Below are 17751 nucleotides of genomic sequence, written 5' to 3'. Positions count from 1 at the left end.
TGATGTAACACCCTCCACACCTACCATCCAAGGGTCGGGACAGTAGTCACAAAGCCCCACCGACAAACACCACAGACTGGGCGGGGACGACAAAAACCTCACATGCCCCAAAGACAAACACCAAGGGGGCTACAAAAGGTGTATAGGGGTAAATAAGGTAAGGGGTAGGTAACAAAACCACAGGGTACGCCTACACCAAACAACTGAAGACGACAGCAACGGCGGCAGCAAACACCTTCGTCCAGCTCAAGGCCAAGCTCCAGAAATAAATCTGAATACCCAGGTTGGGGGTGGAAACACCTGATCAGGAATAATGAGCAAGAAAACTGACATGAACCCCATGCATTCCAAAAGGAAAAAAAAACCACATGTGTAGAGTTATAGATGGTAAAAGGAAACTCAGAGCTTGAGGCAGTCAACGGGAGACGACCATGATACCAATGCCTTCCCAGGCCCAAAGTTATCCTAAAATGATACTGCTGTTTAAACAGTCACATAAAGCTGCCAAAGAGAGTGTCCAAAAGTGTCCCACTTTGGCCTGTGAAATACACAAATACGGTAATAGGACCCCATTCAAGAATGGGTATCCTACCCAAAAATATGACTATTCCAGATTTTTGTTATGGCATTAAAAGGGGTTGTCCACTACCTGAACATCCCCCCCTTTTTTAAAATAAGTACTGCCCCCTGTAAAATAAAAAAATACAGGTGCTCAACTTCCTCACTGGGTCTCCAAGGGCTCATTTGACATTGTTATGCCACATGAGTCCTGCAGCCAAATCAGCATCCCCTAGTGGACGTAGTGGGCCTGCAGCAGCTCATTAATGGCTGCTGATAGGCTGAAGGGCTCTTGTGGCATAACAATGTGACAAGAGCCCTAAGAGACTCAGAGCCGGTATCGCGAGAATGGGACACCGGTGCAGGAGGTGAGAACATGTAAGGCAACTACTTATTTTAAAAAGGGGGATGGACAACCGCTTCAATAAATTCCTTTCCTGCTTGTTTATTGGTCATGGACCTGGGCAAACTGTGAAAATGTTCTTCTCACTAATCCCAAAATGAAATGGATCAAACTAGTGACTAAGCTAACAATTGGGACACTGCCTCAATATAAAATAAATAAATCAAAAAGGTCCGTGGAGCCTCTGTTAGGAGTCTCAACACAGAAACCAGCCAGATATCCCTCCGGGAAGGGCCCAGCCAAGGGGTGACTCTTTTTAGGAGACCACCATAACCACCATCTTAAGTGACCTGGCCAGAATCCTACTCCACACTGATGAGGGGCAATACCTCATATGGTGGTTATGGTGGTCTAAAAAGATTGGATCTTGGATCAACCAACACCATATATAACCAAGCTAAGATCCTGACGGTCCGAACGGGTGTTAGATACTGCTCTACTCAGCTTTCCATACATATTTCATTGATAGTGTCAAAAATTATTCCTTTAGTCCAAAAGGTTAGCAATGGTTGGGTTTTGGTATGACAAGAAGAAAGACTACTGGTTACAAGCATAATTTAGGGTATCTGTGGGAATTATCCAAAACCGGAGCACGGAGAAGTTTGGAGAAGTTCTTGAAGGCACATTTGCTTCATGGGTTTTGTTTTGTGCTGTGAGAGTGGTGGACTATGGCTGTCGTGTTGCTACCCCTGAAGACACCAGTCGCGTCATTGTATTGTCAGGTCTTGTACTGTGAATAATGTTGTAATGTGAAGAATGCTTTGTAAGGAAGTTTTGTCCAGCAACCGACAACAGGGTCAGAAGTAGTTAGCGTTGGGACTAGCCCACCCTGGGAGGGGTCAACTAACAGGGAAAGTGACAGGTCATTCTAGAAAGTGTCAGTGAGGGCCTAGTGAGCGAATATGACTGATGTACAGATAGTTGGTCATGAAGGTCGCATTCAGTGGGTGGTTTATGGCTGTGGAGAGCAGAAGACAGAAGGCAAGTGGGAATCACAAGAGTGGCCAGAGACACAGGATGTGAGCAGCTTCGTAACTAGAGACCGATCCTCGAACGGTGTGGCCCCAGACTATAGGAGCCGGAGAACCCTAGACACCAGGCCCTTAATCGTCAAGGTATCGGGTGACTTCTACTGGTGCAGCACTCTAGTGGCTAGGCCACTTAACCGTTAAGTTATGGGGTTAACCTTAATGGATGTGTGAACGTAGTCAACCAACCGAGCGGTTTCCCACTAGATGTCCAGGAGCGCAGCACAAGGAAGAGGACTGTCATGGTGTGTGCTTTTGACATTGGACTGGATTGCACTTGGACTCATTGGCCCAGTTAGAACGGACGCAACCCAGAGGGAAGTTGAACCGTGTCTGTTAATGTTGAGTAAAACTAACGTGCTGCAAGATACTGTATGCGCCCACTATCTGGAACGCAAAGGTGTGAATGAGAATGAACCGTACAGTAAAGAGTTAGGGTTTAAAGAGAACTGTTGGTCACGTGTGTAAGTCATCATCTGCTCCTGGCCAGCCGACACCAAAGGCAGTACACGGCTTGCAGGGTTTCCAACCCACATGGCCACGATCCACACACCCAGCCAGGAACAGGTATTTCATGTAGCGTGTGGGGGCATCCAGAATCAATCCTCGACTATTGCTCAGTGCCATTAGAAAATTGAGAAAGGCACCTGGAAGCAGGCACTACTCTGATATCAGTATGAACACGGTATTTGCATATTGCAAATGATTAAATTATTCCATATGCAAATCACGAAAATGAGAAAATTATTGCGGTTAGCAGCAATGAAGCAATCTGTACACATGAATTTACCTTGATTCCTCCTATGCGATGTTCCCCTCTGAATTCTTTGCCATTTTTTAGCCAGTAGATGATGGGATGGGGTTTGCCAGTGGCAGCACATCGGAATCTGACAGTGCTAGCGGCTGGTACTGCGAGAAGCTTCTTCTCCATTTTTTCCGGTTGGGTCCAGTATGGAGGTTCTACATTACAAAACAAATAAATTGTGAGATTTTAAAATATGTAATTTTTTTAATTTTTGGTTTAAAAATAAAAACAATAAAAATGGAAAAAAAAAACAGTGTACATTTTTCACCTATGGTACCTAGTGAATAAAGCAAAACGACTACTTGGCAATTTTTGTAAAGTGGTTGTCCACTGCTTGGATAACCCCTTTTAATTCCTGATCTTTGCCCCCATAAAAATAAAAAAAACATTATATTCACTTCAACAGACGGTGCGGTTCCAGCGGTGTCGGAATTCGCATTCCCGGGGCTCATATGACATTGTTAGGACACGCGAGCTCTCCTCTCAATCAGTGCTGTCGTCCCGTCCCCACCTTTGGACGGTTAAGTAATTAACTGAAAGTGATCACTGTGGCTGCCGCTTATGTCCTCTTGAGCACTTAAGCGTCTGAAGGTGGGGACAGATAAGCCCGGCACTGATTGGGAGCAGGGATCACATGTCCTAACAATGTCATGTGAGCTCTAGGAAACGCTGGCAGCGGAGCAGGATATGAGCTTCTTTATTTTTATTGGGAATGAGAAGGGGTTGTCCAAGTGGTGGACATCCCTTTAAAGGATTAAGTGAGATTGGAAGAAAATGGCTGCCTTCCTCCAAAAACAGCATCAGAATGGATAGATCGTTGCACAAATCTGGAATGCAATGCTAGACATAACCAATGGATCGGTGCTGCACCATGTCTGTAAGAAAGCAGCCATGATATTCCTAATCCTAGAAACCCCTTTTAAAATAAGTTTGGACGTTTCCATATCAACCATTGCTTGGATAGAGCCACATATAAGCACAGTTATCTCTTCATTTTATCTCCACTTGTATTCAGAGGTCTACACCTGCCTCACATGGAGTGGCAAGGGTCATGGTGTCCGGTAAATATGCCTAAAGAGACATGGTCAACAGAGGACTACTGGAGTTGAGCAAAAAGTTTTACGTTGCCTTGGTTTGGCAGCTAGTCCTCTGAGGCAGCTAGATAAAGGCAGTCATCGCATCTTTTAGATTTTTTTAGGCCCCACTATATGAAGACATGACAGGGTCTAGTAGGAGCTCAGGATGACGGGCACATAAGTAAAGACAGCCCTGTTCTTCCTACCATGGAGGACCGGATGGAACGCCCAAAACCAGGGGAAGAGCAAATCTTTTTGCTCAGCTTTGACGACACACAATTATACTTTACAAGAGGTCTAAAGCAGGCTTTACACGCTGCGATCTCGCTAGCGAGATCGCAAGCGATGGTACCCGCCCCCGTCGGTTGAGCGACACGGGCATATCGCTGCCCGTGTCGCACAACATCGCTTACCCCCGTCACACGGACTTACCTGCCCTGCGACGTTGCTATAGCCGGCGACCCGCCTCCTTCCAAAGGGGGCGGGTCGTGCAGCGTCACAGCGACGTCATTAAGCGGCCGCCCAATAGAAGCGGAGGGGCGGAGATGAGCGGGACGTAAACATCCCGCCCACCTCCTTCCTTCCTCATTGCCGGTGGAGGCAGGTAAGGAGATGTTCCTCGCTCCTGCGGTCACACACAACGATGTGTGCTGCTGCAGGAACGAGGAACAACACCGCTAATGAGAGGTAAACGATTTTTTGTTTTAAGACGACCTCTCCGCGGCAAACGATATCGTAGCGTGTAAAGCCCGCTTAAGAAAGATGAACTTTAGGCACAAGCGTGTCCACTAAATGGAAGTCTATTTCCATATGCTGCTCAGCTCTAAGACACCACCACCGAGCCTCCTCCTATCCCATGAGGCCAAGAAAAATCAAATAGAGTGGTCAGGGTCATACCTCACATGGAGTGGTAAGGGTCATGGTGTCCAGTAAATATGCTTACAAAGACTTGGTCAACAGAGGACATCAGTAGTTGAGCAAAAAGTGTTACGTTGCCTTGGTTTGGCAGCTAGCCCTCCGGGGCAGCCGGATAAAGGCAGCCATTGCTTCTACACCAGGCATCCTCTGCACCTCTTCTATTTTTTAGGACCCACTACATCAGGACGTGACAGGGCCTAGTAGGAACTCCGGATGCCGAGCACATAAGTAAAGACAGTCCTATTCTGACTGCCATGCAGGACCGAACAGAACTCCAACCAGGGGAGGAGTAAATCTTTTTGCTCAACTTTGACGACACACAATGATACTTTACAAGAGGCCTAAGAAAGATGAACGTTTGGCACAAGGGTGTCCACTCAATGGAAGTCTAGGTCCATATGTTGCTCAGCTCTAAAACGCCACCACCGAGCCTCCTCCTATCATACGAGGCCAAGAATGGTCAAATGGCGACTTAACACTAGAAGTCCCAGGAATTTCAAGCTCCATAGGGTTTCAATGGTAGAAATGTTAAATGACCCCTCTCTGGGACTTCTAGTGTTAAAGAGCGTTTTGATATGATATCCTAAAAAGCGACCGTCGTCTAAACAGTAGGCAACTCTAATATTCAATCTCTGTAATAATATAATATATAATCATTTTTAAAGTAAGCGACTTCTAAAAAACAAATAAATGACAAAGCATTTGTGGAATGAAGCCGAACATATGCAAATGGTACAAATATTGACTTTACAAGCGTAATCTCGCCTACGGTATGTATACACTTGGACTACAGCGGAGAAGTGACACAACACATTCAGATTATCATTCGTTTTTATTTACAGGGCAGCACTGACAAAGTCAACGCCTAAGGACAATATTGGCACAAGGCAGTTCAATTTTCAGATCGATAGCATGCAAGATGATAAATATTGGAGTTTCGCAGGAACAATACGTAATATTGACTTAAACCTGAGGCACCATCATCCATGAACATCCAAGCATGTGGCCAAGAGGGGGCAGAGAATCCGGGCCTAGTGCTCGCCGGTGCTCACATGTCACACGTGGCATGGGAGATGGATAGAGGTGGATTAGGGCCCCCCAGGGCCACAAAAGAGAAATGTTTCTTCTGGCCGGTCCTAAGCAGTAAGCGATTGGCTTCATCATCATCCATTGGACCATTAGGGCTCATTATGGTGAGACGGTGGCTTCACTAAGGTAATCTCTGTTACTCTAATTAGCCAGTGGGTAAAGGATGAAGTCTAAAGGATTGCCAGAAATAATCAGTCTATCAATAACGACCTTCATTAACATTCGGCAATAAAACACTACTGTAAATTTAATGGTCGCGAAATGGATAGTGATGGACATCAATGAAACCGAAAAACCTAGAGTTAAGGGGCTGTGTCATTATGTATTTTCAGCAGATCACTTTCCAGACGCTTTCCTGTTTGCCGAAAGGGTGTGGCGGTGCACTCCTGATAATTGACAGGATATTCTCAAATTTAGAAGCTATCGCCTATCTTTGGGATGGGGTCAACTTCATGATCACCAGGGGTCCGACCACTGGGAAGCCAAACAATCCCGAGAATCGGGGCTGTGACTGGTGGTTGATCACGTGCACTGATTCATTCCTATTGAAACTGCCGCAGAGTAGCTGCAAAGTGCTACGCCGGAGAGTAGCTGCAAAGTGCTACGCCGGAGGGTGGCGGCAGAGCGCCACGCCGGAGGGTGGCGGCAGAGCGCCACGCCGGAAGGTGGCTGCAGAGCGCCACGCCGGAGGGTGGCGGCAGAGCGCCACGCCGGAAGGTGGCTGCAGAGCGCCACGCCGGAAGGTGGCTGCAGAGCGCCACGCCGGAAGGTGGCTGCAGAGCGCCACGCCGGAAGGTGGCTGCAGAGCGCCACGCCGGAAGGTGGCTGCAGAGCGCCACGCCGGAAGGTGGCTGCAGAGCTCCACGCCGGAAGGTGGCTGCAGAGCGCCACGCCGGAAGGTAGCTGCAGAGCGCCACGCCGGAAGGTAGCTGCAGAGCGCCACGCCGGAAGGTAGCTGCAGAGCGCCACGCCGGAAGGTAGCTGCAGAGCGCCACGCCGGAAGGTAGCTGCAGAGCGCCACGCCGGAAGGTAGCTGCAGAGTATTGCGTTCAGCTGGTCTTCAGCCGTCCCATGAGAATTAATGGCGTGATTGACCACCTCTCCATAAACCTGAACCCCAGTCCTCAGGATAAGGGGAAGGTCCCAGTTTTTGGACCTCCTACCATTCGGAAAATGACCTCTTATCGAATGGATAAATGATATTCTACAAACTTTCCATGCTAAATAATTTGTTTATAGTCTGAAGAGAAACAGTCACCATGAGCCCGGCCTGTAATAACTTAATACCCGCTATAATACTACTGGCATGGTTCACGTACAGGTGACAACAGATCTGGCTATGGGTGTAGTTTAGTTGATAGCAACCGTATCGATGAGTAAGCACCGGGAACATTTCGTCTAAATCCCGTGCATAGTGAGGCTGGGCAAGCTGCCATCTTCCTTACTGCTGTACAAACCAAGAAGCAGACGGAGATCTATGGCAAAAAAAGGCCCCCCGAGAACCCTAAATCAGAAGGCACGGAAGGGTTTTACCACCGAGACATCCGGCCTCTGCACCCTGCAAGCTCTGAGGGAGATGAATACTTGTGCAATAATTCTTCTGGACAATGTGGTTCTTTTATTATGACCAGTCAACTACCAATCATTGGTCTGTGACAGCATATTTTTCATTATTTCTATGTCATAGATGAAATAGCGCCCCCTTGTGGAGAGGTAATGCAAAACACATCCATAGAAAGCGAGGGAAAAATGGGAATCCTCCCTTTATGTATATGGCCTCCCAACTATTCCCAGACAGATCAGGATTGGGTGGTCGATCACTATACAGACATGGCCATTGCTCTGCCCATTCTATATTCCCTATAGGATGTCACTGGAGGGTGAGCGAGGAAACCTACGCAACAAGGGGATACCATAACACCTTGCAGATGTTGTCCTTAGTGGGATTTTAACCCAGAACCCCAGCGCTTTAGTTACAGTGCCAACCACTGAGCTACAGTACAGTGCTAACCCCGGAACCACAGATCAGTGCTAACCACTGAGCTAGAGTACAGTGCTAACCACCAATCAGTGCTAGCCATTGATAAATGCTAAACGCAGAGTCACGGTACCATGTTAACCACTGAGGCACAGTACAGCGCTAACCACTGAGGCACAATACAGCGCTAACCACAGAGCCACCGTACAGCGCTAACCACAGAAACACCATACAGTGCTAAACAGAAAGCCACTGTACAGTGCCAAAGAGCCACCATACAGCGCCAACCACTGAGCCTCCGTACAGCACCAACCACTGAGCCAGCGCACATAGCCAACCACTGAGCCAGCGCACAGCGCCAACCACTGAGCCAGCGCACAGCGCCAACCACTGAGCCAGCGCACAGCGCCAACCACTGAGCCAGCGCACATAGCCAACCACTGAGCCAGCGCACAGCGCCAACCACTGAGCCAGCGCACAGCGCCAACCACTGAGCCAGCGTACAGCGCCAACCACTGAGCCAGCGTACAGCGCCAACCACTGAGCCAGCGTACAGCGTCAACCACTGAGCCACCGTGCTGACCATTGAAACAAAATAATTTTACTACAATGGCTTGCCTCTTCCATGAAGAAACTTTACACAAAAAATATTATCGATGTAGCTCAGACTACATTAATTGATTAATGGGGTCTTTCTTTTGGTGCTCGTATATTATATAAATAAATGCCAAGAATTTCACGCATACATTTTTGAGGGTAATGATTTATTGCCCTCTATACATTAAAAAAAATAGAAACAAAAAATAGAAAAATACATAAAAAATGGAATTGCTAGCTCACTCTAAAAAATGTACAAATATTAAAAATGTTTACAAACTCCCTATTGACTACCAGCTATCTGGCTGCAGTGTCTTTTCTTGCTTAAAAAAAAAAAAAAAAAAAGAAGAGCAAGCAATGCCCCAAAAAAGCTTTGTATAAGTGCGCCATTGTTCTTGAAATAAAAATGTAAATAAATAAAATGCGTACATCATGTACTAAAAAAAAAAAAATAAATTAAAAAATAAACCAATACAAAAACAAAAAAAAACAAAAAACAGAAAAAAAGTAAGCAAAATATGAAAATAAGTAAAATAAAAAAATAAGGAAATATAAAAACAAAAAAAAAACAAAACTGAAAAAGTAAAAAAATCTGAAAAACAAATACAAAAATAAACAATAGAAAAAAACAGAAGTAAAAAAAATATTAAAAGCAAATACAAAAATAAACAAAATAAAAAAAACAGAAAAATAAAAAAATTATGAAAAATAAATAAAATAAATAAAAAAAAAAAACAAAAAACAACAACTCACTGTAGTAGCTAAAAATGATCAGCAGTTTTCTGGCCACCTTAAAGCTTACATCCATCTGAAAATAAATCCCTAATAATGCCAATGGTAATAAGCAGATGCTTTGGCAGAGCAGCTCATTTTTCCCCCCAGCGATCCAGACAAGCAGCGACAGGCCAAAAGTGGGTCCCTGCTGAACCATTGCTAACTTTTTACAATTTGACTGCTACATTTAGAAAGTAATTGTCTGTCAACGCCAAGGAACGCTGCCAACTCGGTCCACGTGAGACAAACACGGCTCCGCAGAATGACAGTAATGGTTTTCTTTGTACTTGAATCACACAAACTCGAGATCCTTAACTTCATCTGTGAAAAAACTGAAAATCACAGAGGACGGCGCTGAAAGCAGGTCTGGGATTAGCCTTTGGCTCCTGGACATAGCTACATTATCTGTGGCACTCAGGGGGTGGAAAAATGGATTTTAGGTCTCGAGAAAAAGGATGTGCTGTGTTATTAGGAATTTTAAAAGGGCTTAAAAAAATATATAATAAAAAGCAAAAAAAAAAAAAAAAGATAAAAAAACCCCCCCAGTAAACAAAATATATTTTAATTAGCCCTAAATGGATAAAGCTTAAGATAAAAAAAATATTAGGAATTCTAAAGGGGCTTAAAACAATAAAAATAAAAAGCAAAAACATAGATTAAAAACCTCAGTAAACAAAATATATATTAAAAAAAGGTTTTTTTTGTTTTGTTTTTTTTAAATAAATATATAAGCTGTGATGGGTGCTATAAGATAATTTTCTCCAAATGGATAAAACTTAAAAAAATAAATTAGGCATTTTAAAAAGGGGCATAAAAAATAAATAAAAAGCAAAACAAGATAAAAGTAAAAAAAAAACAAAACAAAACTCAGTAAATCAAATATATATTAAAAAAAATATATATAACCTGTGACTGGGGCTATAAGGGAATTAGATCAAAATGGATAAAATTTAAAAAAAAAAAGATAAAAAAACATTAGGGATTTTAAAAGGGATAAAAAAAATAAAAAGCAAAAAAATAAAAATTGATAAAAATCCTCAGTAAACAAAATATAATAAAAAAAAGCAAAAAAAACCCCACAAATATATAAGCTGTGATTGGAACTATAAGAATTAGCCCCAAATGGATAAAACTTTAAAAAAAAAAGTTAGGAATTTTGAAAAGGGCTTAAATAATAAATAATAAAAAGCAAAAAAAATAGATAAGTTAAAAAAACCCTCAGTAAAACAAAAAAAATATATTATATATATATATATATATATATATATATATATATATATATATATATATATATATATGATACACACACACATACATACATACACACATACATACATACATACATACATATAAGGCTGGGGCTATAAGGTAATTAGCCCCACATGGATAGAAAAAAAGGTATTTTAAAAAGGGCTTAAAAAGTAATAGTAATGATAAAATGCAAAAAAATAGATACAAGTAAAAAAATCTTCAGTAAACAAAATATTTAATTTAAAATAAGTAAAAAAAATATATATAAGCTGTGACGAGGGCTATACTATAATTAGCCCCAAATGGCTAAAGCTTTAAAAAAAAAAAAAAATACATTAAAAAAAATGAAAAAAAAATAATGAAATTTATGGAAGAGAAGGGCTTACAATTTTTAGAGGACCTCCTTAAATACATTACAATTTCCAAAATAAATACTAGATAAATAAACTGGCCACAGTGCACAGTTCACGCTTTGTTGTTTTAGAGGTATTAGAAACTGTTTGCCAAGGATTTTGGGAAGCTCAATGTAATTACATGTTAAGCCCATCAGAATTTGGCAGAAACAATAAGAATCCATTATAATTTTTTTTCTTTTTATTTGCTTTGGTTGACTAGAATCTCGTAATTTGTGCAGTCACCGGTGACCAGGTGGTTTTAATTGGTTCCAAAAAAACACAGGGTGCAAGATCTATCGAGGTCAATGCCACCTACAATCAAACACCTGGAAAAAAAAAAAAAACAGAAGCGTAGCACATAGAGACTTTGTGAAAAATGAAGCTTCTCTCTGATGTGGGACATTTGGAAATCAGAGATACACCGAGGCTGCGATTAACATTCTCTTATACAGTGGTCGTAGACTGTAGAATACCCACCGTAGACCTAGAATACCCTTTGATATCTTAAAGAAAAACTGACCACCATATTGTATAACCTGCCGTCCTTCAACAATTCTGAAATGATTTGCGGTTTGTCTAAACAGGAGAAAAATGTCTGACATTCTTTGGATTTTATTTTTTAATAGAAGGAGCCAAAAAACTCCCTTCAATGGACAGTAGAATCCATGTGTACAAATAGGTCTTCTAAAATCTATCAGATTTTCATCCAATGTCTGTGACCACCAAAACGGAATTCGGACATTGGATAAGATTTTACTTGTTCCAGCTGAAATTTTAACGAACTTTTTTGAAAACAGATACTTTAACGTAAGGTAGAACAAGTTGTTCGTGGACTTCCAAAACAAACCACCTTTTGTCAACAGGTGTCACTTTTTCTTGGGGTGGACACTTGGGAACCAAAAGTCTTAGATTTGTTACGGCTGGGGAAAGTTCTACGAACGTCTTATGGATAACACTTACATGATGAAGGAGCTTCATAACCAGGTAACTGAGAAAGACATCATCTTTCATACTGTACTTGAAAACTGAGAGGGACAATGTGAATGGAATACTCACGTACATGACGCCAATTAATAATTGAGCCTTTGAAAGACTTTGATAGGTGATAACATATCTAAAACAACCTGAGGCTGGGTTCACAAGACCATATTTTCTCTATCCGAGAAAACAGGTCCGATTGTGCTAAATCAGATTCTAATCAGAGTTTGATCAGAAATGGATCCTTTTCTCTCAGATGTGGAGAAGTATTTAAAGAAATAACAAAAAAAGTTTCTTCATCTTCTCCATTCTGTTTGTCCGTGAAAATTGGACTTCACTGGGATATCATCTGAGTACAGTTCAACTTTTTTGTATGGACCTATATACAAAGGTTTCTCCATCGTCTCCCTTCTATTAGCCCGTGAAAATTGGACTACACTTGGGTGTTATCCAAGTGCGGTTCAACTTTTTTCTATGGACCCAGACAAAAGTTTCTCACTTATCTCCATTCTGTTAGTCCGTGAAAATTGGACCGCACTAGGACGTCATCAGAGTGCGGTTCGACTTTCTTTCCACAGACCCATACACTTGAATGGCTAAGTGCCATCCAGTTCTCGTGAGGCAAATCATGCATGTTGAGTTTCTTTTTTACGTTGGACTACTCGGACCGAGGAAAAAAAAATGGTCCATGTGCACTGCCTCATTGAATAACATTCGTTCGAGTGCAATTCGATGTGTTATCGGATTGTACTCGGACTGAAAATATGGTCATCTGCATGAGCCCTAAAAGGCAGGTGGTTCTTTTATGAAGACTCAATGGCACCCTAAACACGTAGTGGAGGCAAAATAGATATCCATTACTTTAGATTTGGAGTCGACAAGATCACTCCATGATCAAATTTCATTTTTTACATATACATTTAAGATGGAGCAAACCGATTTTCAGGACCTTGGTCTAGTGGTAGTCTGGAGATGGAGCAAACAGATTTTCAGGACCTTGGTCTAGTGGTAGTCTTGAGATGGAGCAAACAGATTTTCAGGACCTTGGTCTAGTGGTAGTCTAAAGATGGAGCAAACAGATTTTCAAGACCTTGGTCAACTGGTACTCCATGCTGTCGGACTGGAACCCTGCAACTCTTCTCTTACCCGCCGTAATGCCGGAGAAGCCCAACACAATGTCAGTGTTGTTGCATGATGTCGCGCCAAGCCTACCAGTGGGGATGCCGGTAGGTAGGAGGAGTATCTGGATAAACGGTCAAGGAGTACAAACATAGCTGCAGGACCTGGGTACTGATCATATTACCCAATCAACTCCAATACATAGCAACAGAAAAACAGCTAAAAAAACTTTTTTAAAAAACTTCTCCGAGCATTGGCAGCCCGGCTCCAACTTTCTAAGAAACCAAGAGGTCTGGGAATTTCTGACCTTGATGGAACAGGAAATTTAGACATTTGTGTTTTAGAATTTATGGGGAAATAATTTTGAATTTACGTAGCTTAGAAATAATTTAGAGACAAGACATCGTCTCCTAAAGCAGAAATACTGCACTTAAAATGACTTCTCAAACCCTCCATACTGCTTTCCAACTAGCAAAATCACCACTTAAATCCACGTCACCTCACTGGAAAAGGACAAAAAAAAAGGGAATAAATTTTAATCTGTAATCTGAAACTTATGAAAAGTTAAGTCTTTATCTAGACAAAGTGTAACCGATGAGGATTCTGGGCTCCGGTTCAATGTTAAATAAGCCGTAAATCACTTCATAGGATTCCAATACATAAGATTTGGGATTCTTATAAATGGGACACGGAATTTACCTTTAAGAAAGGACGCGACATTACGGCAGAAAAAATCTATTATTCACACATTGCTGGAAGAAAAAAAATAGGCAATTTTTTTTTTCTGCGGTAACACTAAATACAAGTTATCAGTCACTCGAACTACTGCCCTACAGTCCTCCGCAATGGAAAATTACTTCTGCTGTTCAGCTTCGGAATATATTATAGATTTTATTTTTTAGGAGTTTGGTTAGGAAGGACTAACAATTACAGACAATAGTTTCTACTTGGAAAGTAAAAAATTGTGTCCTAAATACTAAATCAGAAAAATTAGCAAAAAAATAGTTAAAAAATTATTTTTGAAGAGTTAATAATTACATTTCACACTGTTAATCTAATTTATAACTGGGTATTTTTGGACTTTAGTAAAATTAGGACAGCGAAAAAAGATGGCGGATTTAACAATAAAGGGTTTTTAAAGGGAACCTGTCACCAGATGTTGGCCTTCTAAAATGAAGCTAGCACCAAAAGCAGTACCTGTGCTGAATTCCATGGATGTGCATGTTACCCCCTCAGACCCCCTACTCACCTCCCTGAAGACCCCAAAAATATACTCTTATAAAATCTCCTACCCAGTATATAAATTGTCCGGTCCGGTCAGATCGGTGTCCTAATCTGCGCCTCCTGTCCCTCTTTTCACCCTCCTCCTGTGCCTCGGACACCATCCACGTAGGTGGGCAAAATCCCGCGCAGAGATATGCCCGGCTCGCGCAAGCGCACTTTGCTCTGCCCTATTGCGGGCAGAGCCAGAAACACAGGTGCGCCTGCACAAACCGGCGAGTTCTCCACACAGGCGCGATATTTTGCCCAGTGATGTGGATGACGTCATCTGCTTCATCCACATCACTAGGCAAAATCTCCCACTTACGTAGAGAATTTGCCGGTTCGCACCGGCGCACCTATGTTTTCGGCTTTACCTGCAACAGGGCGAAGTGCGCCTGCCCCAGCTGGGAATATAGAGATTTTGCCAGCCTACGTGGATGGGACAATTTACATACAGGGCTGGAGATTTTATAAAGGTATTTTTGGGGTCTACAGGGAAGGGGGGGGGGTTACATGCACCTTCATGGAATGCAGCACAGGCGCTGCTTTAGGTGCTAGTATTAGTTTATAAGACCAAAATCTGGTGACAGGTTCCCTTTAAGGCCAAACATTTTCACAATGGGGTAATCCAAAGTAGTAGCCACACTGGGGGGGCCAGGGTTCAAATTAGGGCAACCTAGGTTTGTAAGACGCTCTGCTATACTGTGCCATTATATCTATACATAACAATCTGATTTATCAATAGATCTCACAGTGATTTTGACAGTGTCATCATCTTAAAGGCCTATCCCTACACAAGAATCTATTGTGTCTGATGAAGACCCAAATATAGGGGTCGAAACGTTAAATTTTTTGGATTGCTTGTATAATAAAAGTCCTTATACTCATTTTTGGTGTGCCAAGTTTTTTATCTAATGACAGGTTTCAACCCTTCTTGAGATCCCATAATTGTGCCATAAACCTTACTCTACTAAGTTTTAGCTACAGGTTTCCACTGGGCTTTCCTGTTTTGGCCTAAAGGGTAACTTGGAAAAGCTTACATGCGGGATTGGATTGCGAGACCCACTCAGCAAAAAGGATTAATCCGATGAAATTAAAGGTTTTAATTTAATATTAAGATTTATCAAATGTTGTCAGATTTACAATTTTTTATATTTTCGATGATACAGACAACATCGAAGGTGAAGAAGCCATATAGATAAGAAGCCACTTGCGTCATCATCACAAGTTGTAAAACAAGAGCATCATCCAGCACAGACATTAACTGCACCTTAACAAAATGTTCAGAGCATTTGGCCGTAACCAAATCTGGCAGAAGCTTCGAGTTATAAAAGCAGACAGTCCCTTTCCCATCACTAAGAACATTCCCGACTTCAAGTGCCTACTGGTGTCGTTCCAAAACTGACAGCACCCAACAAGGCTCAGTGTCAGACTACGACGTCCAAGACCACCTGCAACGAGCGCAACCAGAAAAGCGTATCTCCAAAAATGGGAGGAAGAGAATTAAAACTTTTGCATATATTTTTTTTTATTAATCTACTTTAAAAATTATGCAAAAAAAAAAAATGGTTACTATGGGGAAGAAGTTCTATTTTAGGAAGCTGAGATTAAAAAAGTTAAAGGGGGTTGCAATCATTAAAATAGATCAATTTCTGAGATGAGCGGACTCGTTGAAGTTCGATTTGGCGGGTTCAGCCGAACTTTAAATTGAGATCAGTTTGGGACCCGGACTTGACCTGAAACCCAATAGATGTCACTAATTGGGCAGTTTGGGTCTCCCCACACATGCAGCTAGCCATAAATCGAACACATCTAAGGGAGGGTAGGCAGGCTTTTTCCATATTTTTTGTTTGGTGCACACTACATCCGATCACGCTGTTGTCACCCCCGGTGCGAGACGTTCAAACACTGCAAGCGGCTCGCACTGGGCTGAGCACAAAGCGTACCCGAGAACTGCGATGCTCGCGCACAAGTGGCATTCATACGGAAAGCACCCGAACTCTGAATCTAAACGGTTTAGTTTTTTTTTTTGTAAAGTCTATGTTTGGTATGAGCACTAAACCTCAGATTCGCTCATCGCTAGTCAATTTTCTTCCACACCCTATGGTCCAGAAGTGCCTTTGGTATTTTTTCTTCTTTCTTTTAAATGGCCTTCGCGATCTTGAGCAATGGCGACTTGATGGATGAACGCTGTGTAGGAAGATCGATCTTGTCCAGCCTAGATACGTTCCGCCAGGGTCTTCTCCGCCTATATATGTCCCGCCAGGGTCTTCTCCGCCTAGATACGTCCCGCCAGGGTCTTCTCCGCCTAGATACGTCCCGCCAGGGTCTTCTCCGCCTAGATACGTCCCGCCAGGGTCTTCTCCGCCTAGATACGTCCCGCCAGGGTCTTCTCCGCCTAGATACGTCCCGCCAGGGTCTTCTCCGCCTAGATACGTCCCGCCAGGGTCTTCTCCGCCTAGATACGTCCCGCCAGGGTCTTCTCCGCCTAGATACGTCCCGCCAGGGTCTTCTCCGCCTAGATACGTCCCGCCAGGGTCTTCTCCTCCTAGATACGTCCCGCCAGGGTCTTCTCTGCCTAGATACGTGCCGCCAGGGTCTTCTCTTTCTAGATACGTCCCGCCAGGGTCTTCTCCGCCTAGATACGTCCTGCCAGGGTCTTCTCTGCCATTATCTTGATAGTATCAAGCCATCGGGTTGCTGGTCTTCCTCATCACCTTGTTCCTTCTATTTTTTCTGACCATGATGTCCTTCTCTATTTTATCTTAGGCTTCCATTAAAAGGGGTTGTCCAAAAGGTAGGAAATTCCTCCCCCCCCCCCCTTCTTTTTCTATATACAATGGTTGAAATTAACAATTAACAATCAACTTATAGATCAGGTTTGTCAACACTTTCCTGGTCTTGTCGGGCTCCAGAAAGGACATGATGTGTGAACATTTTCTCCGATTCAGCCAATAATCAGCAGTTATGGTGATATATTAACACCACGGAGATCACCACTGTGGTCAATGATTGGCTGCAGCAGTCACAGATTGTGTCAAAATCATATCTCCGTATGAACGAGGATAAGCAGGGGACCAAGGAAAGGATGAGACAAAGGCGCCAGGGCGTTGATAAGGTTAGATTTGAGTCTTGTTATTTTTAGCCGTACCAAGTGCTTTATAAAAGATTAATTAAAGAGGTTATCCAACCCTAAACACAGGACTAGTTCCCAAAAATAATGCTTAATAACAAAGAGTGGCTCTGTTAATAATGAAGGCTGCTTTACACGCAGCAACATCGCTAGTGATGTAGCTCGTGAAAGCACCCACCCCCGTCGTTTGTGCGTCACGGGCAAATCGCTGCCCGTGGTGGACAAAATCGCTAGTACCAGTCACACATCCTTACCTTCCTAGCGACGTCGCTGTGGGTGGCGAACAACCTCTTTGTTAAGGGGGAGGTTCATTCGCCGTCACAGCGATGTCACACAGCGGCCCACAAATAGAAGCGGAGGGGCGGAGACCAGCCGCATTAACGACA

At 42.9% G+C, this 17751-nt stretch overlaps 1 protein-coding gene across 3 annotated transcripts in view; it reads right to left on the bottom strand.

Annotated features, from left to right (window-relative positions):
* The window catches only part of FGFR3 (fibroblast growth factor receptor 3), a 131426-nt gene that overhangs the window by 39423 nt on the left and 74252 nt on the right, over positions 1-17751 (bottom strand). For all 3 annotated transcript variants that reach the window (XM_075332818.1, XM_075332827.1, XM_075332838.1), the window contains exon 5: positions 2780-2949. In XM_075332818.1, coding sequence (XP_075188933.1) covers positions 2780-2949 — 170 coding nt within the window. The remainder of the gene's footprint in view (positions 1-2779; positions 2950-17751) is intronic.

Source organism: Anomaloglossus baeobatrachus, chromosome 1 (genome assembly GCF_048569485.1).
Source record: "Anomaloglossus baeobatrachus isolate aAnoBae1 chromosome 1, aAnoBae1.hap1, whole genome shotgun sequence".
NCBI lineage: Eukaryota > Metazoa > Chordata > Amphibia > Anura > Aromobatidae > Anomaloglossus > Anomaloglossus baeobatrachus.
The sequence above is the reverse complement of the archived record's forward strand: the minus strand, read 5'-3'. Positions and strand labels throughout refer to the sequence as shown.